At 49.9% G+C, this 26939-nt stretch overlaps 1 protein-coding gene across 1 annotated transcript in view; it reads right to left on the reverse strand.

Annotated features, from left to right (window-relative positions):
• The window catches only part of TBP (TATA-box binding protein), a 117743-nt gene that overhangs the window by 80540 nt on the left and 10264 nt on the right, over window positions 1–26939 (reverse strand). Inside the window, exon 4 of the mRNA XM_075338192.1 lies at window positions 15825–15912. Within this exon, the coding sequence (XP_075194307.1) occupies window positions 15825–15912 (88 nt within the window). The remainder of the gene's footprint in view (window positions 1–15824; window positions 15913–26939) is intronic.

Here is a 26939-nt window from a genome sequence, read left to right on the forward strand (position 1 = left end):
GGTTGCGACCTCCGCCCCATCCTCTAGAGGGTCCTCAAGCTGAGACCCTAGAAGTCGGGGAAGATTCCAAGCAAGGCTGCTTAGCCGGACTGGGACTGCGGTTCGTGCTGGAGTTTACCACGTAATAACTAGAGGCCACCCCAGGAACACGCTTCGTCGCCGACCGAGGGAGGCCTGGGGCGATCCCGCAGTGCCCGGGGCCTGTGTAAGGGGCCGGTCTGGACTGCAAACTCCTAGCCTCTTAGCCGACCATTTGTCCATAGTCTGAGACATGGATAGTGAAAATGACCCAGAGAGTTTCTCAGCAAAGCTGTAACTCTGTCCCTGCCGCCTGGACAGGGAACGCCGGCGAAGCTCAACCAGTGAAACTGCATTCAAACATAATATAGCCATATATACAGTGTATCACATATACAGTTCATCACTCTAGGGGGCCCAGCATCGAGAAGAGGCCCCCTGGTGTACCGACCCTGAAGCAGTATGTGCTGCTGAAAACATGGCTGTCGGCGTGTACAGTGGAGGGGGGAGCCGTGGGCGTAACCCCAAAAGTGCGGGAATCTGGTGCCCTGAGCGAAACGTGAGGGAGGCGGAGGACAGCCAAGTGTGCTCCAGCCGTCACTGCTAGCCTCCGACTGACCGTCCCGCCCTTCCCCCTGACTGGCAGGGCCAGGGACGGGAGTTTAAGGCGCTAGGCCGCAAAAGCCGGGAACTAAAGTTACAGACCGCGGCCGGCAAGCAGGCGCGGTAGTCGCCAAGTCTGAGGTGAAGCTGCTCTCTGCACCGTCCCCAAGGGGACACTGAGTCCTTGAGGGGATCAGTTCCGTAGCGTGATTAGTGAGGGGGGCGGAGGACAGCGAAGTGTGCTCCGGCCCTCACTGTCGGCGTCAGCCCGACTGTCCCGCCCTTCCTCCTGACTGGCAGGTCCGGGGGGTGGTATAATGATTGAACAGTGCCCGGGGCTGGACTGTAATGCTTCTCTAGGAGTAGCCAAAAATCAACAGTGCGACCATACAACAAATATTATATATATATATACATATACATACACACACACACACACACACACACACACACACACACACACACACATATATTATATACACACACACATATATATATATACACACACACACACACACACACACACACACATACATACATACATACATACATACATACATACATACATACATACATACATACACATATATATATATATATATATATATATATATATATATATATATATATATATATATATATATATATATATATATATATATATATATATATATATATATATATATATATATATATATATATATATATATATATACACACACACACATATATATATTATATATATATACATATACACTTCGGCACTCAGTGGGGCCAGCACCTCAGGTGCTGCTTACCGACCGCTCACAGCGGTTGTGTGATCACCAGAATCCGTGCCCGGGCCCCCCCTGATGTTGTCTCTCCTCCCCAGCGTCAGAAGTGCTGACAGTAATGGCTGCCGGCGTTCTGTGGGGAGGAGGGGGCCGTGGGCGTGCCCTAGAAAGTGCGGGAATCTAGTGCCCCACTGTGCTGAGTGAGGGGGGGAGGAGGATACAGAGTATGCTCCAGCCCTCAGTGCTGCCGTCCTGTGCAGCGTCCCGCCCTTCCCCTGACTGGCAGGCCTGTGGGCGGGAATAAGCGAAACTAGGCCGCAAAAGCCGGGGACTAAAGTTATAAGCGCAGCCGGCAAATAAGCACGGCCGGCGCGGTAGACCCCGGCGCACTAACACACCCAGCAGTGCTGCAGTGTGTATGGCACAAGCGCTCCATGCGCGGTCCCCACGGGCACACAGAGTACCTCACAGTAGCAGGGGCCATGTCCCTGATGATACCCGGCTCCTGTCCAGCAAATTCCCCAGGGGCTGCGGAGGGAGCACGGTCCCAGTGCCTGGAGACCGATTAGGATCCCACTTCACCCAGAGCCCATCAAGGGATGGGGAAGGAAAACAGCATGTGGCTCCTGCCTATGTACCCGCAATGGGTACCTCAACCTTAACAACACCGCCGACAAGAGTGGGGTGAGAAGGGAGCATGCTGGGGGCCCTGATATGGGCCCTCTTTTCTTCCATCCGACCTAGTCAGCAGCTGCTGCTGACTAAGATGTGGAGCTATGCGTGGATGTCAGCCTCCTTCGCACAAAGCATAAAAACTGAGGAGCCCGTGATGCACGGGAGGGTGTATAGCAGAGGGGAGGGGTTTACACTTTTGAGTGTAATACTTTGTGTGGCCTCCGGAGGCAGTAGCTATACACCCAATTGTCTGGGTCTCCCAATGGAGCCACAAAGAAAGCTACATTTATCCGCGAAACGCGCGTCGGATGGAGATCCTGGGCGCTCCTTAGGGATTCCACCTGCTAAAGGGACTATATGTGGGCTGACTGGCACCTTAGGCACATCGAGACTCTCGTTATTCTGCACTTGCACTTTAGGTAAGAGAAGCAATTCTTATTCTGTGCCCTTTTTCATTACTGCCATGTAAATTTTAAACGTGATTTACCATTTGCTGGTGCCTGTCTTTGTAGCCATCACGGTCTCTCCCTGCCTCCTGCCGGAGATTCCGTGATGACTCACCTGCACTGCATATCCCACACAGCCCCTATTTTTTATCTCTATTGCTTCCCTTAGTCCTGACTGTAACTCTGGCTAGTCCTTATTTACCTCATAATTCTATGCTCATTCGTTAGATTCCTATGTAATATCATGGACTGCAATTTTTGATGATAAATGGACTATTGTTTTTGCATCCCTATTGGTTTGGTAGTATACTCTTTTAATCACTCCTTGGTGTGTTCGTCTTAATAAAGTATGGATTTTCAACTTTACTCTTGTTTCTCCTGTGTCTGACTACTCAAAGGCAGCGCGCTGACCAATCAGAGGCAAGCGGCTCCTGCCTTTGACATCAGCACACTGGCAGCGGAAGCTCCGGCATCAGTCGCGATGGTTACCCGATACTCATCCTGCACTGGCGAACTGCAAGATCCAGAAGGCCGGCAAGGGAACGGAAGGTAAGGTGAGCATAATGTGTGCGTCCGTGCGTGTTTGGAATGGCACAATAGGGGACCAGGATGGGTCATTTAACAAGTTGTGGAAGGAATTGTCTGCATTGCAATGATTTCCTATGAGAAATCTTGCTTTGCTGAACGAGTAACTTGGTTAACAAGCACACTCCCAGAACGGATTGTTCTCGTTCACCAAGGTTCCACTTAATTTCATGACCTGCTAGAGCCAGTGCCATGTCAGTCTGCTGGGAAGACACATTGTACTTCATTATTCAAAGAATATAAGGTTCCACTGTACTTATATTCTTAGAATATTGAAGTACAATGTGTCTTCCCAGCAGACTGACATGGTACTGGCTCTAGCAGGTCATGAAATTAAGCAGATGTGACTGAAAGGTCTAAACACTGAAGCAGTAAAGCTTGTGGAAGCCAAAACTTAGTCTAAAGGCTGCTTTACACACAGCGACATTGCTAACAAGATGTCGTTGGGGGTCACGAAATTCGTGACGCACATCCGGCCTGGTTAGCGACATCGTTGCATGTGAAACGCACGAACGACCGGTAAACAAAATTACTTATTACTTATCAATTATCGTTGATTGTTGCAGGACGCAGGATGTTCGTCGTTCCGGCAGCAGTACACATCGCTACGTGTGACCGCAGGAACGACGAACACCGTACCTGCGGCCGCCAGCAATGAGGAAGGAAGGTGGTGGGCGGGGTGTTCAGCCCGCTCATCTCCATCCCTACGCTTATATTGGGCGGCCGCTTAGTGACGCCGAACGAACCGCCCCCTTAGAAAGGAGACGGTTCGCCGGCCAGAGCGACGTCGCTAGGCAGGTAAGCATGTGTGACGGGGACTAATGATATTGTGCACCACGGGCAGAGATTTGCCCGTGACGCACAAACGACGGGGGCGGGTGCGATCGGCAGATACGTCGCAGTGTGTAAAGTGGCCTTTAGACGTTTTGGCCAGGACTGTACAAAGCAAGATTGCAGTCTTCAATGTGCCTTAATAGTTAGGATAAGTTCACACAGTGCGTTTTTCACGTGCGTTTTTGCTCAGAAAACTGTATGACTTTGCTTCCCCAGCAAAGTCTATGAGTTTTCATTTTTGCTGTCTGCACACAGCGTTTTTTTTCAGCAGCGTTTTTGTGGTGCCACAAAAACGCAGCATGTCAATTATTCACACAATTTTCACTGCGCTTTTCATCCATCGAGTGCAATGGGATGTTGAAAAACGCAATGAGAAACGCAAATAGCTGCGTTTTGGTGCGTTTCTAAGACCAAAAACGCAGCTATAAACGCAGGAGGTGGGTAGTAAAGTGACATGTACAGGAAGAGGATTCCTTGTGTCAGTAAACACAGAAGCGTGAATCCTCCCGGTACAGTCACCGCCGCTTCCACCTCCAGTCCTGGGCATGTATGCTGCCGTGCGGCGTCATGTACGGGCAGGAGGTGGAAGCGGCTGCGAAATCAAAAGTGAACAGTAGAAAAAAAAAAAAATCATACTCACCTGTCTGCAGACTCCCGGTGCCATGCCCGCTCCCATCTCCTCCCAGTACCGCCGCTCCGGGTGTGTGCAGTCTCCCCGGGTACGTATGCCTGCAGGATGCAGAACCTGGCGATGGATCACCTGATGCAGTCACCTGACGCGTCAGCTGATCGTAAGTCTCGGGCTGACGCCAGCGCCCGGCCGGTTTGACCTATCAGCGGATGCGTCAGAAGACTTCATCCCTGATTACCGGCAGCTCCTGCAGCGATCGGACGGGATCAGACTCCGCTCCAGGAGCTGCCGGTAAATCAGCACATAAGTGAGTATATATATTTTTTTTTTGCACCGATGCATCATCTGATTGTATAAAAGCAGTTTATACAATCAGCTGATGTGTGATGTGATTCAGGCACTTGAACCCGACACATCTGATCGCTTTGCCTTCCAGCAAACCGATCAGATAATATTGGATCCGGATTGGATGGCGCGGGACCCTTGACCCTGGATTACTGCGGAGGGGGGGGGTTCTTTATTTCAATAAAGATGTAGTCACTAATTGTGTTGTGTTTTATTTCTAATAAAAATATTTTTCTGTGTGTTGTGGTTTTTTTATCTTTACTAGAAATTCATGGCGGCCATGTCTAATATTGGCGTGACACCATGAATTTCGGGCTTAAGCTGGTGTCACACACAGCGACAACGACGTCGCTGCTACGTCACCATTTTCTGTGACGTTGCAGCGACGTCCCGTCGCTGTCGCTGTGTGTGACATCCAGCAACGACCTGGCCCCTGCTGTGAGGTCGCCGGTCGTTGCTGAATGTCCAGCTTCATTTTTTGGTCGTCACTCTCCCGCTGTGACACACACATCGCTGTGTGTGACAGCGAGAGAGCGACGAAATGAAGCGAGCAGGCAGCAGGAGCCGGCGTCTGGCAGCTGCGGTAAGCTGTAACCAGCGTAAACATCGAGTAACCTAGGGAAGACCTTTCCCTGGTTACCCGATATTTACCTTCGTTACCAGCCTCCGCTCTTGCTGCCAGTGCCTGCTCCTGCTCTGTGCACATGTGGCTGCAGTACACATCAGGTAATAAACCCGATGTATACTGTAGCAAAGAGAGCAAGGAGCCAGCGCCAAGCAGTGCGCGCGGCTCCCTGCTCTCTGCCCTGTGACATGTAGCTGCAGCACACATCGGGTTAATTAACCCGATGTGTACTGTACCTAGGAGAGCAAGGAGCCAGCGCTAAGTGCGGCTCCCTGCTCTCTGCACATGTAGCACAGCGACGTTATGATCGCTGCTTCTGCTGTGTTTGACAGCTAAGCAGCGATCATAACAGCGACTTACAAGGTCGCTGTTACGTCACCGTAAATGGTGACGTAACAGCGACGTCGTTGTCGCTGTCGCTTAGTGTGAACCCAGCTTTAGGGCCAGCTGATAATATACAGCTAGCCCTAACCCCATTACTACCCAGTGAGCCACCCGGCATCAGGGCAGCTGGAAGAGTTGGATACAGCGCCAGAAGATGGCACTTCTATGAAAGCGCCATTTTCTGGGGTGGCTGCAGACTGCAATTCGCAGCGGGGGTGCCCAGAAAGCACCGGGCACCCTGCACTGTGGATTCCAATCCCCAGCTGCCTAGTTGTACCCGGCTGGACACAAAAATTAGGTGAAGCTCAAGTCATTTTTTTTTTTTTTAATTATTTCATGAAATTCATGAAATTAAAAAAAAAAAAAAAAAAAAAAAAAAAAGGCTTCCCTATATTTTCGGTTCCCAGCCGGGTACAAATAGGCAGCTGGGGGTTGGGGGCAGCCCGTACCTGCCTGCTGTACCCGGCTAGCATACAAAAATATGGCGAAGCCCATGTCAGTTTTTTTTGTTTGGGGGGGGAGGGGGGGCGCAAAGAGATCCTGCATACAGTCCTGGAAGGAGGATGCTGAGCCTTGTAGTTAGACAGCTGCTGTCTGCTCTCCTGCATACACTATTGGATGGAGGATGCTGAGCCTTGTAGTTCTGCAGCTGTCTGCTCTCCTGCATACACTAGTGGAGAATGAAGAACATATTGAAGAAGGAAATGACAGACTTTTTTTTGTTCAGTGATAAAGGGAATTTTGTTTACTTACCGTAAATTCCTTTTCTTCTAGCTCCAATTGGGAGACCCAGACAATTGGGTGTATAGCTATGCCTCCGGAGGCCACACAAAGTATTACACTAAAAGTGTAAAGCCCCTCCCCTTCTGCTTATACACCCCCCGTGCTCACGGGCTCCTCAGTTTTGGTGCAAAAGCAAGAAGGAGGAAAAAATTATAAACAGGTTTAAAGTAAAATTCAATCCGAAGGAATATCGGAGAACTGAAACCATTCAACATGAACAACATGTGTACACAAAAAAACAGGGGCGGGTGCTGGGTCTCCCAATTGGAGCTAGAAGAAAAGGAATTTACGGTAAGTAAACAAAATTCCCTTCTTTGTCGCTCCATTGGGAGACCCAGACAATTGGGACGTCCAAAAGCAGTCCCTGGGTGGGTAAATAATACCTCATAATAGAGCCGCAACCGGCTCCGTCCTACAGGTGGGCAACCGCCGCCTGAAGAACTCGCCTACCTAGGCTGGCATCTGCCGAAGCATAGGTATGCACCTGATAGTGTTTCGTGAAAGTGTGCAGGCTCGACCAGGTAGCCGCCTGACACACCTGCTGAGCCGTAGCCTGGTGCCGCAAAGCCCAGGACGCTCCCACGCCCCTGGTAGAATGGGCCTTCAGCCCTGAGGGAACCGGAAGCCCCGAGGAACGATAAGCTTCGAGAATTGGTTCCTTGATCCACCGAGCCAGGGTTGATCTGGAAGCTTGTGTCCCTTTACGCTGGCCAGCGACAAGGACAAAGAGTGCATCCGAGCGGCGCAGAGGCGCCGTACGAGAAATGTAGAATCTGAGTGCTCTCACCAGATCTAACAAGTGCAAATCCTTTTCACATTGGTGAACTAGATGAGGACAAAAAGAGGGTAAGGAGATATCCTGATTGAGATGAAAGGGGGATACCACCTTAGGGAGAAAGTCCGGAACCGGACGCAGAACCACCTTGTCCTGGTGAAACACCAGGAAGGGGGCTTTGCATGACAGCGCTGCTAGCTCAGACACTCTCCGAAGTGAAGTGACTGCTACTAGGAAAACCACCTTCTGCGAAAGGCGTGAGAGAGAGATATCCCTCATTGGCTCGAACGGTGGTTTCTGAGGAACCATCAGCACCCTGTTCAGATCCCAGGGTTCTAATGGACGCTTGTAAGGGGGGGGGACGATGTGACAAACCCCCTGCAGGAACGTGCGTACCTGTGGAAGCCTGGCTAGGCGCTTCTGAAAAAAAAAAAAAAAAAACAGAAAGCGCAGAGACTTGTCCCTTAAGGGAGCCGAGCGACAAACCCTTTTCCAATCCGGATTGAAGGAAGGACAGAAAAGTGGGCAAGGCAAATGGCCAGGGAGAAAAACCCTGATCAGAGCACCAAGATAAAAATATCCTCCACGTCCTGTGGTAGATCTTGGCTGACGTTGGTTTCCTAGCCTGTCTCATAGTGGCAATGACGTCTTGAGATAATCCTGAAGACGCTAGGATCCAGGACTCACACACACACAGTCAGGTTGAGGGCCGCAGAATTCAGATGGAAAAACGGCCCTTGAGACAGCAAGTCTGGTCGGTCTGGTAGTGCCCACGGTTGGCCGACCGTGAGATGCCACAGATCCGGGTACCACGACCTCCTCGGCCAGTCTGGAGCGACGAGGATGGCGCGGCGGCAGTCGGCCCTGATCTTGCGTAACACTCTGGGCAACAGTGCCAGAGGAGGAAACACATAAGGGAGTTGAAACTGCGACCAATCCTGAACTAAGGCGTCCGCCGCCAGAGCTCTGTGATCTTGAGACCGTGCCATGAATGCCGGGACCTTGTTGTTGTGCCGGGACGCCATTAGGTCGACGTCCGGCATTCCCCAGCGGCAACAGATCTCCTGAAACACGTCCGGGTGAAGGGACCATTCCCCTGCGTCCATGCCCTGGCGACTGAGAAAGTCTGCTTCCCAGTTTTCTACGCCCGGGATGTGAACTGCGGATATGGTGGAGGCTGTGGCTTCCACCCACAGCAGAATCCGCCGAACTTCCTGGAAGGCTTGCCGACTGCGTGTCCCGCCTTGGTGGTTGATGTATGCCACCGCTGTGGAGTTGTCCGACTGAATTCGGATCTGCTTGCCTTGCAGCCACGGCTGGAACGCCTTTAGGGCAAGATACACTGCCCTTATCTCTAGAACATTGATCTGAAGGGAGAACTCTGTCTGAGTCCAAGTCCCCTGAGCCCTGTGGTGGAGAAAGACAGCTCCCCACCCTGACAGGCTCGCGTCCGTCGTGACCACCGCCCAGGATGGGGGCAGGAAGGATTTCCCCTTCGACAGAGAAGTGGGGATGAGCCACCACTGAAGGGAAGCTTTGGCTGCCCGAGAAAGGGAGACGTTCCTGTCGAGGGACGTCGACTTCCTGTCCCATTTGCGGAGAATGTCCCATTGAAGTGGGCGCAGATGAAACTGCGCAAAAGGAACTGCCTCCATTGCTGCCACCATCTTCCCTAGGAAGTGCATGAGGCGCCTCAGGGGGTGTGACTGACCATGAAGGAGAGATTGCACCCCTGTCTGTAGTGAACGCTGTTTGTTCAGCGGAAGCTTCACCATCGCTGAGAGAGTATGAAACTCCATGCCAAGATATGTCAGTGATTGGGCCGGTGTCAGATTTGACTTTGGAAAATTGATGATCCACCCGAAACTCTGGAGAGTTTCCAGAGCAATGTTCAGGCTGTGTTGGCATGCCCCTTGAGAGGGTGCCTTGACAAGTAGATCGTCTAAGTAAGGGATCACCGAGTGTCCCTGAGTGTGGAGGATTGCCACAACTGTTGCCATGACCTTGGTGAAGACCCGTGGGGCTGTCGCCAGGCCAAAAGGCAGTGCCACGAACTGAAGGTGTTCGTCCCCTATGGCGAAGCGCAGGAAGCGCTGATGCTCTGGTGCAATCGGTACGTGGAGATAAGCATCTTTGATGTCTATTGATGCCAGGAAATCTCCTTGGGACATTGAGGCGATGACGGAGCGGAGCGATTCCATCCGGAACCGCCTGGTTTTCACATGCTTGTTGAGCAGTTTTAGGTCCAGAACGGGACGGAAGGATCCGTCCTTTTTTGGCACCACGAACAAGTTGGAGTAAAAACCGTGACCCCGTTGCTGAAGAGGAACAGGGATCACCACTCCTTCCGCCTTCAGGGTGCCCACCGCCTGCATAAGAGCCTCGGCTCTGTCGGGGGCGGAGATGTTCTGAAGAAACGTATCTGAGGACGAGAGTTGAACTCTATCCTGTAACCGTGAGAGAGAATGTCTCTCACCCATCGGTCTTTTACTTGTGGCAGCCAGGTGTCGCAAAAGCGGGAGAGCCTGCCACTGACCGAGGATGCGGTTTGAGGAGGCCGAAAGTCATGAGGAGGCCGCTTTGGGAGCGGTTCCTCCGGCGGTCTTTTTAGGACGTGACTTAGACCGCCATGCATCGGAGCTCCTCTGACCTTTCTGAGTCCTTTTGGACGAGGAAAATTGAGACCTGCCCGCGGTCCGAAAGGACCGAAACCTCGATTGTACCTTCCGTGGTTGAGGTCTGTTTGGTTTGGACTGGGGTAAGGAGGAATCCTTTCCTTTGGATTGTTTAATGATTTCATCCAATCGCTCACCAAACAAGCGGTCGCCAGACAATGGCAAACCGGTTAAGAACTTTTTGGAAGCAGAGTCTGCCTTCCATTCACGTAGCCACATGGCCCTGCGGAGTACCACCGAATTGGCGGATGCCACCGCCGTACGGCTCGCCGAGTCCAGGATAGCATTAATGGCGTAGGACGCAAACGCCGACGCCTGATTGGTTAAGGACACCACTTGCGGGGCAGATGTACGTGTTACTGCATTAATCTGCGCCTGACAAGCTGAGATAGCTTGGAGCGCCCATACGGCTGCGAATGCTGGAGCAAAAGACGCGCCGATAGCTTCATAGATGGATTTCAACCATAGTTCCATCTGTCTGTCAGTGGCATCTTTGAGTGAAGCCCCATCTTCCACTGCAACTATGGATCTAGCCGCCAGTCTGGAGATTGGAGGATCCACCTTAGGACACTGAGTCCAGCCCTTAACAACCTCGGGGGGAAAAGGGATAACGTGTGTCCTTAAGGCGCTTGGAAAAACGCTTGTCTGGACAGTCTCGGTTTTTCTGGATTGCCTCTCTGAAGTCAGAGTGGTCCAGAAACATATTTAATGTACGCTTTGGAAACCTGAAACGGAATTTCTCCTGAGAAGCAGACTCCTCAATTGGGGGAGCTGGTGGAGAAATATCCAACACCTGATTGATGGTCGCTATAAGGTCATTCACTACTGCGTCACCTTCAGGTGTATCTAGGTTCAGAGCGGCTTCAGGATCAGAATCCTGATCTGATACCTCCGCTTCATCCTCCAGAGAGTCCCCCTGCTGGGACCCTGAACAGTGTGATGAAGTGGAGGGAATTTCCCAGCGACCCCGCTTGGGCGGCCTGGGACTGCGGTCCGTGTTAGAGACCTCACCCTGTGACCTATGGGTTACCCCAGGGGCATTTTGCTGTTCCAAATGAGGGGGACCAGGGGTCAAGGATTGGACAGTGCCCGGGGCCTGAATCACCGGTCTGGACTGCAATGCTTCCAGTATTTTAGCAGACCATTTATCCATACTCTCAGACAGTTTGTCAGCAAAGGCTGCAAACTCCGTCCCTGTCACCTGGACAGTGGTAGCAGGTGGTTCCACCTGGGCCACCTGTAGCAGAGGCTCCGGCTGAGTAAGTGCCACAGGGGCAGAGCATTGCACACAATGAGGGTCAGTGGAACCTGCCGGTAGTACAGCTGTACAAGAGGTACAGGTTGCAAAGTACGCCTGTGCTTTGGCACCCTTGCTTTTTGCGGATGACATGTCTCCTGTGAGAACAACCAGGAGGGTATATAGCCAAAAATCAACAGAGCGACCGTACAGTGCAAATGTATAGCCTATAAGCATATAATATATACATACATAACATACACATATATATATATATATATATATATATATATATACACACACACATTATATATATATATATATATATATATATACACACACACATTATTTATATATATATATATATATATATATATATATATATACATATACACACACACATTATTTATATATATATATATATATATATACATATACACACACACATTATATATATATATATATATATATACACACACACACATTATTTATATATATATATATATATATATATATATATACATATACACACACACATTATTTATATATATATATACATATACACACACATTATTTATATATATATATATATACATATACACACACACATTATTTATATATATATATACATATACACACACACATTATTTATATATATATATACATATACACACACACACACATTATTTATATATATATATACATATACACACACACATTATTTATATATATATATATATATACATACACACACACATTATTTATATATATATATATATACATACACACACACATTATTTATATATATATATATATATATATATATATATATACATACACACACACATTATTTATATATATATATATATATATATATATATATATATATATATATATATATACATACACACACACATTATTTATATATATATATACATACACACACACATTATTTATATATATATATATATATATATATATATATATATATATATATATATATATATATATATACATACATACATACACACACATTATTTAATATATATATATATATATATATATATATATATATATATATATATATATATATATATATATATATATATATATATATATATATATATATATATATATATACATACACACTTCGGTACTCAGTGGGGCCAGCACCAGAGGTGCTGCTTACCGACCGCTGAGAGCGGTTGTGTGATCACCAGATTCCCTGCCTGGGTCTCCCTGTGTTGTCTCTTCTCTCCAGCGTCTGAATCGCTGACAGGAATGGCTGCCGGCGTTCTGTGGGGAGGAGGGGACCGTGGGCGTGCCCAAGAAAAGTGCGGGAATCTAGTGCCCCAGTGTACTGAGTGAGGAGGGAGGAGGATACAAATGTATGCTCCAGCCCTCGGCGCTGACGATCTGTGCAGCGTCCCGCCCTTCCCCTGAATGGCAGGCCTGTGGGCGGGAAGAAACGACACTAGGCCGCAGAAGCCGGGGACTAAAGTTATAAGCGCGGCCGGCAATAAGCGCGGCCGCGCGGTAGTCCCCCGGCGCACTAACACCTCCAGCAGTGCTGGAAAGTGTCTGGCACAAGCGCTCCATGTCCGGCGCACTAACACACCCAGCGGCGCTGGAAAGTGTCTGGCCCAAGCGCTCCATGTCCGGCGCACTAACACACCCAGCAGCGCTGGAAAGTGTCTGGCCCAAGCGCTCCATGCCCGGCGCACTAACACACCCAGCAGTGCTGGAAAGTGTATGGCACAAGCGCTCCATGAGCGATAATCCCCGGCGCACTAACACACCCAGCAGTGCTGCAATGTGTGTGGCACCAGCGCTCCATGCGCTGTCCCCACGGGGACACCGAGTACCTCACAGTAGCAGGGCCTTGTCCCTGACGATACCCGGCTCCTATCCAGCAGATTCCCAGGGGCTGCGGAGGGAGCACGGTCCCAGTGCCTGGAGACCGATTAGGATCCCACTTCACCCAGAGCCCATTAAGGGATGGGGAAGGAAAACAGCATGTGGCTCCTGCCTGTGTACCCGCAATGGGTACCTCAACCTTAACAACACCGCCGACAAAGTGGGGTGAGAAGGGAGCATGCTGGGGGCCCCGTTATGGGCCCTCTTTTCTTCCATCCGACCTAGTCAGCAGCTGCTGCTGACTAAGCTGTGGAGCTATGCGTGCATGTCTGCCTCCTTCGCACAAAGCATAAAAACTGAGGAGCCCGTGAGCACGGGGGGTGTATAGGCAGAAGGGGAGGGGCTTTACACTTTTAGTGTAATACTTTGTGTGGCCTCCGGAGGCATAGCTATACACCCAATTGTCTGGGTCTCCCAATGGAGCGACAAAGAAAAACGCATAAAGACGCAGTGAGCAAAAACGCAGCAAAAAATGCACCAAATCGTGGCAAAACGTGCGCGTTTTTTTTTGCCGCGCGTGCGGTTTTGTGCGGTTTTTGACACAAAACGCACAAAAACGCAGCGTCAAAAAGACAGTGTGTGAACCTAGCCTTATAGTTGAAGGGACCTTTTCAGAACAAATAACATACCCTAAAGAAATCTTTTCCCCACAGAATAGCAGCACCATATCAACTCTTGATAAGATACCGCTTTAAGGCTCTGTGCGCACTGGGAAATGAAATTTCCTTGCGTAAATTCCGCATGCTCTCAAAGATTACCGCACCCGCGGTAAAAAACCGCGGGAAACCGCACCCGAAAACCGCATGCGGTTTTACCGCGGTATTGTTCGCGGTATTGCCGCGGTTTTGCCGCGTGCGGGTTGGGATGTGCTTTATTGCATTCAATGCAATAAAGCACATTGAAGAAAAAAAAATAAAAATAATAATTCTGATAGTAGATAGACAGAAGAATAGATAGAGGGATAGATACAGATAGATAGAGGGATAGATAGAGGACAGATCGCTGCATTTCCCACGGTCGGCAGTGAGTTCACATTACCGGCCGTGGGAAATGACCGGTAATTACCTCTGCTGTCTGCTGCTTTCATTCAGCGCTGTGTCTGTGACAGTCGCGGCTGGATGGAAGCAGCGCAGGACGTCGGACCTGTGGATTACGCCGGAGCTTTGTTTGGGGGGGGTTAATAAAATGGTGAACGAGGCTTGTTGGTTTTATTTAAAATAAAGGATTTTTCGGTGTCTGTTTTTTTCACTTTACTTACGGGTTGATCACGTCAGCTGTCACATAGACGCTGCCATGATCAAGCCTGGGGTTAATGGCGGTGGTCCCCCACCATCATTAACCCCTTGTATTACCTTGCCACCACTGCTACACGGTGGCAAGAAGAGCCGAGGACACTCCGGTAGTGCCGCATATTGCATGCGATAGTGCCGGGGCAGCTGCGGCTGATATTCTCGGCTGCCGGAGGGGGAGTGAGGCGGGGGACATTAACCCTGTCCCTCTCCCTCCCCAGCCTGAGAATACCGGGCCGCCGCTGTGTGCTTACCTCGGCTGGGAGGTAAATATACAGCGGAGCCCACGTTCTTTTTTTCTATATTTCCGTTTTCTTTCTACGTGTGTTCTATGTGTCTGTGTCTATGTGTTCTGTGTCTGTGATGTGTTTGTGTTTACTCTCTGCATGGCTTCCTCTTCCTGTAATGACATCACTTCCTTGCAAACCGCAGACAAGCGATGCACATTACCGGAGGTAAACCGCGAAATACCGCAGGGAATAACGCAGGAAAACGGAGTGAACCGCACAGAATTTGCTGCCTGCGTTATTCCCTGCGGGATTTCATGATTAACATTGAGTCAAGGGAGTGAAATCCCGCAGCGATGTGCGGAAAAGAAGTGACATGCACTTGTTTTTGCTGCGGGATTCCCGCAGCAAAACATGCAGCTGTCAAATTCCACCCAGTGCGCACAGGATTTTTTTTCTCCATAGGATTTGCTGGTAATTCACTGCAGAGATGTTATGAACATTTTCTGCAGCGAAACATGCAGCAAATCCGCGGCAAAATCCGGTAACTGCGCACATAGCCTAAGAGGGAGAAAAAAAAACAAAAAAAAACAAACCTCTACATTTGTCTAATGAATCAACTGAAGCAGATTAAGGCTTTGTGCGCATGCTGCGTTTTTTTACACTGCGTTTTGGGCCGCTAAAAACGCACCCGCGGCAAAAAAGTGCAAAAAACGCATGCTTTTTTACCGCGTTATGGTGCGTTTTTCCAATGTATTGCATGTGGGGAAAACTCCAAAAATGCAGCTAAAAAAAAAAAAAAAAAAAAAAAGTTGTGTGCAGACAGCAAAAATGAAAACTCAGGCTTTGCTGGGGAAGCAAAGTCATGCAGTTTTGAGCCCAAACACGCACCCGAAAAACGCACTGTGCGCACATAGCCTAACTTTCCCAACCAAGAAGACTGACTTTTTTGCAGTGTTTTTATTATGTGGTCTTCGCTACAAACTGTGCAGATTATATTACCTTTGGATTATATTCAGCATTTCGAGCTCTAAGTGCAATCGTTTTAAGGTCCAATTTGCAGCCAAGATTCACCGTGGATACAATATTCCTTGAAAAGAAAAAATTATAAATGGAGTATTAACAAATTTTGTACAAGTGGGCTAACTACAACTTATATTGCCAGTCATGGAATACCTCGAGTACGGAGGATTGGCATAGCCCAAGCATGTAGCATATTCTTTAAAGTTAACAGATTTGGAGGAATTTCATCAAGTCTTAGATATTATGCCCATATAAGGGCGCTTTCACACTTGCGTTCAGCGCAATCCGCCGTTATGGAGAATAGCGCAGTCCGTTAACGCACAGCGCTATTCTCCATAGACTTGTATTGACGATGCACTGTAACGTAAGTGTCTGCGTTGCATCCGCTGGACGACGCGGAGTCGTTATTTTGACGCAACGTCGGGCGGAGGAAACGCTGCATGTAGCATTTTTTGGGTCGTTACAATCCGGGGCGGATTCCGAAGCAAGGCATTAAGCGGTGGAATCCACTGACTGATCCCGTCACGTTCTACTGAGCATGCTCAGCAGAACAATCTAAATAGTTTAAAATCACTCCTGGTCTCTCTCCCCTCTCTCTCATACTCACCGATCACCGGCGCGGCGCTGCACAGCCGTCACACTGCTCTGGCGGCTTCTCCTGGTTTGGAAAATGCCGGCCGCTCATTATTCAATATCGTAGTCCTTGCTTTCCCCGCCCACTAGCGCCTATGATTGGTTGCAGTGAGACAGTTGTCACTCAGTGTGGGGGTGTGTCTGACTGCAACCAATCACAGCCGCTGGTGGGCGGGTCTGTACAATAAATAAATGGAAAAAAACTGCATGCAGTCCCCCCCCAATTTTTATACCGGCCAAGATGAAGCCACACGGCTGAAGGCTGGTATTCTCAGGATGGGGAGCCCCACGTTATGGGGAGCCCTGCAGCCTAAAAATATCAGCCAGCAGCCGCCCGAAATTGCCAAATCCATTAGATAAGACAGTCCCGGGACTCTACCCGGCTCATCCCGAATTGCCCTGGTGCAGTGGCAATCGGAGTAATAAGGAGTTAATGGCAGCCCACAGCTGCCACTAAATCCTAGGTTAATCATGACAGGCGTCTGTGAGACACCCTCAATGATTAACCTGTAAGTGAAATTAAATAAACACAACGAAAAATCCTTTATTTGGAATAAAAGGACAAAAAAAAAAATCCTTTCACCACTTTATTAAAATCCCCAAATACCCCTCCAGGTCCGGCGTAATCCACAGAGGTCCCACGACGCATCCAGCTCTGCTACATGAAGCTGACAGGAGCGGCAGTAGAACACGACCGCTCTCTATCAGCTCCACATAGCAACTGAAGGGAGTCACGCTGTCAGCGGGGACGTTACTCAGTTAGTGCCGGTGTGTGCGCGGCGAGGATGGGGGCTGTAGTGCCGGTGTGTGCGCGGCGAGGATGGGGGCTGTAGTGCCGGTGTGTGCGCGGCGAGGATGGGGGCTCTCTCTCGGCTAAAGAAAAAAAAATTAACGCAACGCATTATTTCACAGGAATCCGTTACCTTTATTATCACACTATTTGCAAGGCATCCGTCACATGCGTCACACAACGGACTGTGACGGATGCCAAACAATGTAAGTGTGAAAGCACCCTAATTTGTAGTCACATGATCAGGTTTAAATACCTTTGTGTACCTGATTTAAGCTATGTGCCCACATTGCATTTTTATGTGCAGAAGCGCATGTTTCGGCAGGAAAAAAGCAGCTGAAACAAGTGCATTTTTATTGCGTTTGCACATTTTTTCAGATGTTTTTTTTAGTCATGGCGACTGTGGGGGTTTAGGCGCTGTACCCCTACAGTTGCCGCCAGGTCACCAGCTGATCTTACTTCCAGAACCCGGCTCTCGCTGCCATGAGCAGTGCCTGCACTGCTCCCGGCAATTTTACCCTCTAAATCCTGCGATCAAAACATTTAAAGGCAGGGAAAGGAATCGATTACCTCTCCCTGGCGATCGGGTGTCTAATGCGATCACAGGGACCCGACTGCTAACATGGTAACCCTGGGTCGTCACCATGACGACCCCGGGTTACTCAGGTATGGATTGCCTAACAGGCCAGGACACCTACATCACCAGAGTTCCCAGCAGCAAGGTCCCAAAGTAAGACTGCGAGGCCTAGGTGCAAGGAACCCCAGTGACATCACAAGGTGAACACAGTTCCTGCTGGCAGATCTGCAGAGAGGGAAGCGGCTGGTGCAGTGGGGATCCTGCTTGAGGCCGGAAGGAGAGAGCGAGGCCCCATACCCTTGATACGCCTGGACCCCCTTCATCTCGACGGTAAGATCTTCTTGAGTCCGTCCTGTACAGGGACAGGAAAAACACTGAGGAGGTTGGGATGGGAGGGGCTTTTAACCTCTTGTGTGTTCCTTGCCCTGTGGAGGTCAAAAGGAGCAACTCCTGTGGTGCTGTCATGTGGCGACCTGGAAACCCCCTGCTGACATGAACTCTTTTCACTTTGTAACTAGATAAGAGCGAACCCGACTGTAATGTTCGGAGTCCGTACCAAACACATGGTGTTTGTGCACACGACCCTGAGCACGAGCTTTCTGGGACGTTCATGTTACAGTTCGTGTAACCGTTCGGGTCCAGGAGCTGTTATAAAAAAAAAAACGCATGTTATTAGAACATTATGATCATACTTACAGGTCCCACGACGCATCCTGCAGACTTTGCCTCCCAGCGCTTCTGCTAACGCGTCCGTCCAATCATTGCAGTTGCCCCTGGTAAGCACCTCTGGCTAAAGAAGGGAATTTTGTTTACTTACCGTAAATTCCTTTTCTTCTAGCTCCAATTGGGAGACCCAGACAATTGGGTGTATAGGCTATGCCTCCGGAGGCCGCACAAAGTATTACACTAAAAGTGTAAAGCCCCTCCCCTTCTGCCTATACACCCCCCGTGCTTCCACGGGCTCCTCAGTTTTGGTGCAAAAGCAAGAAGGAGGAAAAAAAATTATAAACTGGTTTAAAGTAAATTCAATCCGAAGGAATATCGGAGAACTGAAACCATTCAACATGAACAACATGTGTACACAAAAAAACAGGGGAGGGTGCTGGGTCTCCCAATTGGAGCTAGAAGAAAAGGAATTTACGGTAAGTAAACAAAATTCCCTTCTTTGTCGCTCCATTGGGAGACCCAGACAATTGGGACGTCCAAAAGCAGTCCCTGGGTGGGTAAATAATACCTCATAATAGAGCCGTAACGGCTCCGTCCTACAGGTGGGCAACCGCCGCCTGAAGGACTCGCCTACCTAGGCTGGCATCCGCCGAAGCATAGGTATGCACCTGATAGTGTTTCGTGAAAGTGTGCAGGCTCGACCAGGTAGCCGCCTGACACACCTGCTGAGCCGTAGCCTGGTGCCGCAAGGCCCAGGACGCTCCCACGACCCTGGTAGAATGGGCCTTCAGCCCTGAGGGAACCGGAAGCCCCGAGGAACGATAAGCTTCGAGAATTGGTTCCTTGATCCACCGAGCCAGGGTTGATTTGGAAGCTTGTGTCCCTTTACGCTGGCCAGCGACAAGGACAAAGAGTGCATCCGAGCGGCGCAGGGGCGCCGTACGAGAAATGTAGAATCTGAGTGCTCTCACCAGATCTAACAAGTGCAAATCCTTTTCACATTGGTGAACTGGATGAGGACAAAAAGAGGGTAAGGAGATATCCTGATTGAGATGAAAGGGGGATACCACCTTAGGGAGAAATTCCGGAACCGGACGCAGGACCACCTTGTCCTGGTGAAACACCAGGAAAGGGGCTTTGCATGACAACGCTGCTAGCTCAGACACTCTCCGAAGTGAAGTGACTGCAACTAGGAAAACCACTTTCTGCGAAAGGAGTGCGAGAGAAATATCCCTCATTGGCTCGAACGGTGGTTTCTGAAGAACCATCAGCACCCTGTTCAGATCCCAGGGTTCCAACGGACGTTTGTAAGGAGGGACGATGTGACAAACCCCCTGCAGGAACGTGCGTACCTGTGGAAGTCTGGCCAGGCGCTTCTGAAAAAACACAGAGAGCGCAGAGACTTGTCCCTTAAGGGAGCCGAGCGACAAACCCTTTTCCAATCCGGATTGAAGAAAGGACAGAAAAGTGGGCAAGGCAAATGGCCAGGGAGAAAAACCCTGAGCAGAGCACCACGACAGGAATATTTTCCACGTCCTGTGGTAGATCTTGGCGGACGTTGGTTTCCTAGCCTGTCTCATAGTGGCAATGACCTCTTGAGATAATCCTGAAGACGCTAAGATCCAGGACTCAATGGCCACACAGTCAGGTTGAGGGCCGCAGAATTCAGATGGAAAAACGGCCCTTGAGACAGCAAGTCTGGTCGGTCTGGTAGTGCCCACGGTTGGCCGACCGTGAGATGCCACAGATCCGGGTACCACGACCTCCTCGGCCAGTCTGGAGCGACGAGGATGGCGCGGCGGCAGTCGGCCCTGATCTTGCGTAACACTCTGGGCAACAGTGCCAGAGGAGGAAACACATAAGGGAGTTGAAACTGCGACCAATCCTGAACTAAGGCGTCTGCCGTCAGAGCTCTGTGATCGTGAGAACGTTCCATGAATGCCGTGACCTTGTTGTTGTGCCGGGACGCCATTAGGTCGACGTCCGGCATCCCCCAGCGGCAACAGATCTCCTGAAACACGTCCGGGTGCAGGGACCATTCCCCTGCGTCCATGCCCTGGCAACTGAGAAAGTCTGCTTCCCAGTTTTCCACGCCCGGGATGTGAACTGCGGAGATGGTGGAGGCCGTGGCTTCCACCCACAGCAGAATCCGCCGGACTTCCTGGAAGGCTTGCCGACTGCGTGTTCCGCCTTGGTGGTTGATGTAAGCCACCGCTGTGGAGTTGTCCGACTGAATTCGGATCTGCTTGCCTTCCAGCCACTGCTGGAACGCTTTCAGGGCAAGATACACTGCCCGTATCTCCAGAACATTGATCTGAAGTGAGGACTCTTGCTGGGTCCACGTACCCTGAGCCCTGTGGTGGAGAAAGACCGCTCCCCACCCTGACAGACTCGCGTCCGTCGTGACCACCTCCCAGGATGGGGGTAGGAAGGATTTCCCCTTCGATAATGAAGTGGGAAGAAGCCACCACCGAAGGGAAGCTTTGGTCGCCTGAGAGAGGGAGACGTTCCTGTCGAGGGACGTCGGCTTCCTGTCCCATTTGCGTAGGATGTCCCATTGAAGAGGACGCAGGTGAAACTGCGCGAAAGGGACTGCCTCCATTGCTGCCACCATCTTCCCCAGGAAGTGCATGAGGCGCCTCAAGGGGTGTGCCTGACCTTGAAGGAGAGATTGCACCCCTTTCTGTAGTGAACGCTGCTTGATCAGCGGAAGCTTCACTATCGCTGAGAGGGTATGAAACTCCATGCCAAGATATGTCAGCGATTGGGCCGGTGTCAGATTTGACTTTGGAAAATTGATGATCCACCCGAAACTCTGGAGAGTCTCCAGAGTAGCGTCGAGGCTGTGTTGGCATGCCTCTTGAGAGGGTGCCTTGATCAGCAGATCGTCCAAGTAAGGGATCACCGAGTGACCCTGAGAGTGGAGGACCGCTACTACAGTAGCCATAACCTTGGTGAAAACCCGTGGGGCTGTCGCCAGGCCGAACGGCAGTGCCACGAACTGCAGGTGTTCGTCTCCTATGGCGAAGCGCAAGAAGCGCTGGTGCTCTGGAGCAATCGGTACGTGGAGATAAGCATCTTTGATATCGATCGATGCAAGGAAATCTCCTTGGGACATTGAGGCGATGACGGAGCGGAGGGATTCCATCCGGAACCGCCTGGTCTTTACGTGTTTGTTGAGCAGTTTCAGGTCCAGGACAGGACGGAAAGACCCGTCCTTCTTTGGAACCACAAACAGGTTGGAGTAAAAACAGTGACCCTGTTGCTGAAGAGGAACAGGGACCACCACTCCTTCTGCCTTCAGAGTGTCCAGCGCCTGCAGAAGAGCCTCGGCTCGCTCGGGAGGCGGGGATGACCTGAAGAATCGAGTCGGGGGACGAGAGGTGAACTCTATCCTGTAACCGTGAGACAGAATGTCTCTCACCCAATGGTCTTTTACCCGTGGCAGCCAGGTGTCGCAAAAGCGGGAGAGCCTGCCACCGACCGAGGATGCGGATTGAGGAGGCCGAAAGTCATGAGGAAGCCGCTTTGGTAGCGGCACCTCCGGTGGTCTTTTTAGGACGTGACTTAGACCGCCATGAATCGGAGTTCCTTTGATCTTTCTGAGGCCTTTTGGACGAGGAGAATTGGGACCTGCCCGCGCCCCGAAAGGACCGAAACCTCGACTGCCCCCTCCTCTGTTGGGGTATGTTCGGTTTGGGCTGGGGTAAGGATGTATCCTTTCCCTTGGATTGTTTGATGATTTCATCCAAACGCTCGCCAAACAATCGGTCGCCAGAAATTGGCAAACTGGTTAAGCTCCTTTTGGAAGCAGAATCTGCCTTCCATTCCCGTAGCCACAAAGCCCTGCGGAGTACCACCGAATTGGCGGATGCAACCGCCGTACGGCTTGCAGAGTCCAGGACAGCATTAATAGCGTAAGACGCAAATGCCGACGTCTGAGAGGTTATGGACGCCACCTGCGGCGCGGACGTGCGTGTGGCTGCGTCAATTTGCGCTTGACCTGCTGAGATAGCTTGTAGCGCCCATACGGCTGCGAATGCTGGGGCAAAAGAAGCGCCGATAGCTTCATAGATGGATTTCAACCAGAGCTCCATCTGCCTGTCAGTGGCATCTTTGAGTGAAGCCCCATCTTCCACTGCAAGTATGGATCTAGCCGCCAGTCTGGAGATTGGAGGATCCACCTTGGGACACTGAGTCCAACCTTTGACCACGTCAGGGGGAAAGGGATAACGTGTATCCTTAAGGCGCTTAGAAAAACGCTTATCTGGACAAGCACAGTGATTCTGGACTGCCTCTCTGAAATCAGAGTGGTCCAGAAACATACTCGGTGTACGCTTGGGAAACCTGAAACGGAATTTCTCCTGCTGAGAAGCTGACTCCTCCACTGGAGGAGCTGAGGGGGAAATATCCAACATTTGATTGATGGACGCAATAAGATCGTTCACTATGGCGTCCCCGTCCGGAGTATCAAGATTGAGAGCGGCCTCAGGATCAGAATCCTGATCAGCTGTCTCTGCTTCATCATCCAGAGATTCCCCCCGCTGAGACCCTGAACAATATGAAGATGTCGAGGGAATTTCCCAGCGAGCTCGCTTAGTCGGTCTGGGGCTGGGGTCTGTGTCAGACACCTCACCCTGGGATCTATGAGACACCCCGGGGGGACCTTGCTGGTCCAACTGAGGGGGGCCAGGGAGCAATGATTCAACAGTGCCCCTGTGCTGAGATACCGGTCTGGACTGCAAGGCTTCTAGTATCTTAGCCATAGTCTCAGAGAGTTTATCCGTAAAGACTGCAAACTCTGTCCCCGTCACCTGGATAGTGTCAGCAGGTGGTTCCCCCTGGGCCCCCCTTAGCAGAGGCTCCGGCTGAGTAAGTGCCACAGGGGCCGAGCAGTGCACACAATGAGGGTCAGTGGAACCTGCCGGTAGCGGGGTCGTACATGCGGCGCAGGCAGCATAGTAAGCCTGTGGTTTGGCACCCCTGCCTTTTGTGGGCGCCATGCTGTTGTCTTCCCTGAGCAACACAATAGGGTATATAGCCAGAATCAACTGTGCACCATACAGTGTAAAGTATATCCTATAAACATATAATTTATAATTACACTTCTGCACAAATGGGGCTAGCACCACAGGTGCTGCTTACCACCCGCTTAAAGCGGTTGTGAGGCCACCAGAATCCCTGCCTGGGTCTCCCAGAATTTGTCCCCTTCTGCAGCGTTCAAGGAGCTGACAGGAATGGCTGCCGGCGTCCTGAGGAGAGGAGGGAGCCGTGGGCGTGACCCAGAAAGTGCGGGAACTGGTGCCCCACTGTGCACAGTGAGAGGGGTGGAGTATGCAAAGCATGCTCCAGCCCTCAGTGCTGCTCGTCCTGTGCAGCGTCCCGCCCTTCCCCTGACTGGCAGGGCTGGGGGCGGGAGGAAAAGAGACTAGGCCGCAAAAGCCGGGGACTCGAGTAATAAGCGCGGCCGCCGTATAAGCGCGGCCGGCGCGGAGGTCCCCGGCGCACTAAAAGTCCCAGCTGCGCCGCAGTGTTAACAATGGCAGCGGCGGTCAGCGCGGTAGTCCCCATACACAACCACACTCAGCGACGCTGCAGTGTGTAATGGCACATTTAACACGGTCAGCGCCGCGGTCCCCGGTGCACTAGCACACCCAGCAATGCTGGAGTGTTGCTGTGCGCGGTCCCCACGGGGACACAGAGTACCTCCAAGTAGCAGGGCCATGTCCCTGAACGATACTCGGCCCCTATCCAGCAGAGTCATCAGGAGCTGTGGATGGAGCACGGCCTCAGTGCCTGGAGACCGATTAGGATCCCACTTCACCCAGAGCCCCAAGGGGGATGGGGAAGGAAAACAGCATGTGGGCTCCAGCCTCCGTACCCGCAATGGATACCTCAACCTTAACAACACCGCCGACAAGAGTGGGGTGAGCAGGGAGCATGCTGGGGGCCCTATATGGGCCCACTTTTCTTCCATCCGACATAGTCAGCAGCTGCTGCTGACTAATCTGTGGAGCTGTGCGTGCATGTCTGCCTCCTTCGCACAAAGCAAAAAAACTGAGGAGCCCGTGGGAGCACGGGGGGTGTATAGGCAGAAGGGGAGGGGCTTTACACTTTTAGTGTAATACTTTGTGCGGCCTCCGGAGGCATAGCCTATACACCCAATTGTCTGGGTCTCCCAATGGAGCGACAAAGAAAGGACCTGTCGTGACTTCATACCCATGTGAATGTTGTATTACCTCATTGGCTACAGACTGGTCACATGAGTATAACATTATCACAGGTTCTGGCACGCCATGATGAGAGTGTCATCGCATCACGGCATACAATCTCCCGACGACAGTGGGTCAACTGCATGTAATTCCACAGCTGAGGCGCTCCTGTCGGGAAAGTGGGGTGATGCAATGCGAGACTCCAGTGCAATCATGCCCTCACTGTCAGCGTCTGCTGCATCGCTCTGTCCAGAACGATGTAGCAGACCTGACATGGCTCTGTGCTTCTCACTGTGTATAGACTGTTTGTCCAAAGATGAAGCAGAGTTCACTTTGCTTCTCACTATGTATAGACAGTCTGCAGAGTGATGAAGCTGACATGGCTGTCCTTGTGGATTACGCCGGACTAAGGTTTTTTTGTTTGTTTTTTTATAATAAAAAAGGTGGAATCTCTAAATGTTTGTTTTATTTCTAATAAAATTCTCTGTTGTGTCTTTTTTTACTGTTTCCTAGAAATTCATGGTGGCCATGTCTAATTTGGCGTGACACCATGAATTTCAGGCTTCGTACCATCTGAGAGTACAAAGCTAGTATTAACCCCTTCATTACCCAGCGAGCCACCGCCATCACGACCGCTGGACGAGTCGGGTAAAATGTCTGGAAATGGCGGTAAGAAACAATGCGCCATTTCCAGGGGCGGCTGCAGGCTGCCAAGAATCCTAGCCCCCAGCTGCCTGGCTTTAGCTGACTGGCGATCAAAATACAGCGGGAGCGCAAGCATTTAATTATTTTTTTCAAATAAAAAAAAAAATTAAATAAATAAAATAAAGTGCTTCCCTGTATTTTGATAGCCAGCCAAGGTAACGCCAGGCAGATGGGGGTGGCAACCCATGGCAGTCCGCTTTATCTGCGCTGACCGCTACTTCACTTTTTTTAATTATTTATTTAACAGTGCTGTGATGTTAGGCAATTAAAATATACAGGGAAGAAGGTGATCCAGCTCAGCTGTGGCAAGGTCCGGCATGCAGGGATAACACTCTGGTAGTGCAGGGATCCAATAGAAGGGGAAAAAAAAAAAAAAAAAAAAAAAAAAAAAAAAAGATAATCCAGCTCCCGGAATAATATGAAATCTTGTGCATTCACATCCCGGAAAGTGTGTTTTATGTGATTTTTTTTATTATATACACACATACATACACACGAGAAAATAAAGAAAAAAATTATTGTATGTTCATGCATATGTGATTTTCTTTTCTCTTGTACATAATTTTGTTCAATTTTTGTGGAAAATTTTGTATCGTGTGTTTTGTATATTATCTACCCTGTGATAGCACATGTTTTTCTGATTAAACTCACCCCTCACATTGGTAAAAGTGAGTTTAAAAGCTTGTGGATAACATTAGTTTACTCAGGCTTGACAAAGAAAGCAGGTAGCGTTCGAAACGCATTGCCGCACATGGGCTCCCCATTTTGTTATTTTAATGATACATATTTTTAACGTCCTTTAAAATAAAGCTTGCACAAGATTATATTATTCCGGAAGCTGGATTATCTTTTTTTTTTTTCTATCAAAATACAGGGAAGCCCATTTTTTTTTTTTTTAATTAAAAAAAAAAATAAATAAATATACGTGGGCTCCCGCTGCATTTTTTGTATTGCTAGCTAAGGGTAATCCAAGCAGCTAAAGGCTGTTAACCCCCCACTGCTTGGTGTTCCCCTTCACTGGCAATGGAAAATGCAGGAAACCTTTTATTTTTGAATTTTTTTATTTTTTTTTTGCATAAAAAGACGTGGGCTTTGACATTTTTGTATGCTAGCCAGGTACGGGCTGCCCCCAACCCCCAGCTGCCTATTTGTACCCGGCTGGGAACCAAAAATATTGGGAAGCCCTATTTTTTTTTTAAATTATTTCATGAAATTAAAAAAACAAAAAACAAAAACCCTATCCTATGGACCCTATCCAAGCACCAGCGGGGTGGGACCCTATCCAAGCACCAGCGACTATAGAAGGAGTGCCACATTTCTATATTAAAACAATTTCAGTTGAATGCTTTGAGTGCTGGATTTTTTTCAAAACAAAAACACAACATGGGTGTTGCCCCCATTTTTGTACCCTGCCAGGTACAACTAGGCAGCTGGGGATTGGAATACGCAGTGCAGGTTGGCCAAAGCTTTCTGGGCCCCTCCTGCGAATTGCAGTCTGCAGCCACCCCAGA

This window comes from Anomaloglossus baeobatrachus, chromosome 3 (assembly GCF_048569485.1).
Source record: "Anomaloglossus baeobatrachus isolate aAnoBae1 chromosome 3, aAnoBae1.hap1, whole genome shotgun sequence".
Lineage (NCBI taxonomy): Eukaryota > Metazoa > Chordata > Amphibia > Anura > Aromobatidae > Anomaloglossus > Anomaloglossus baeobatrachus.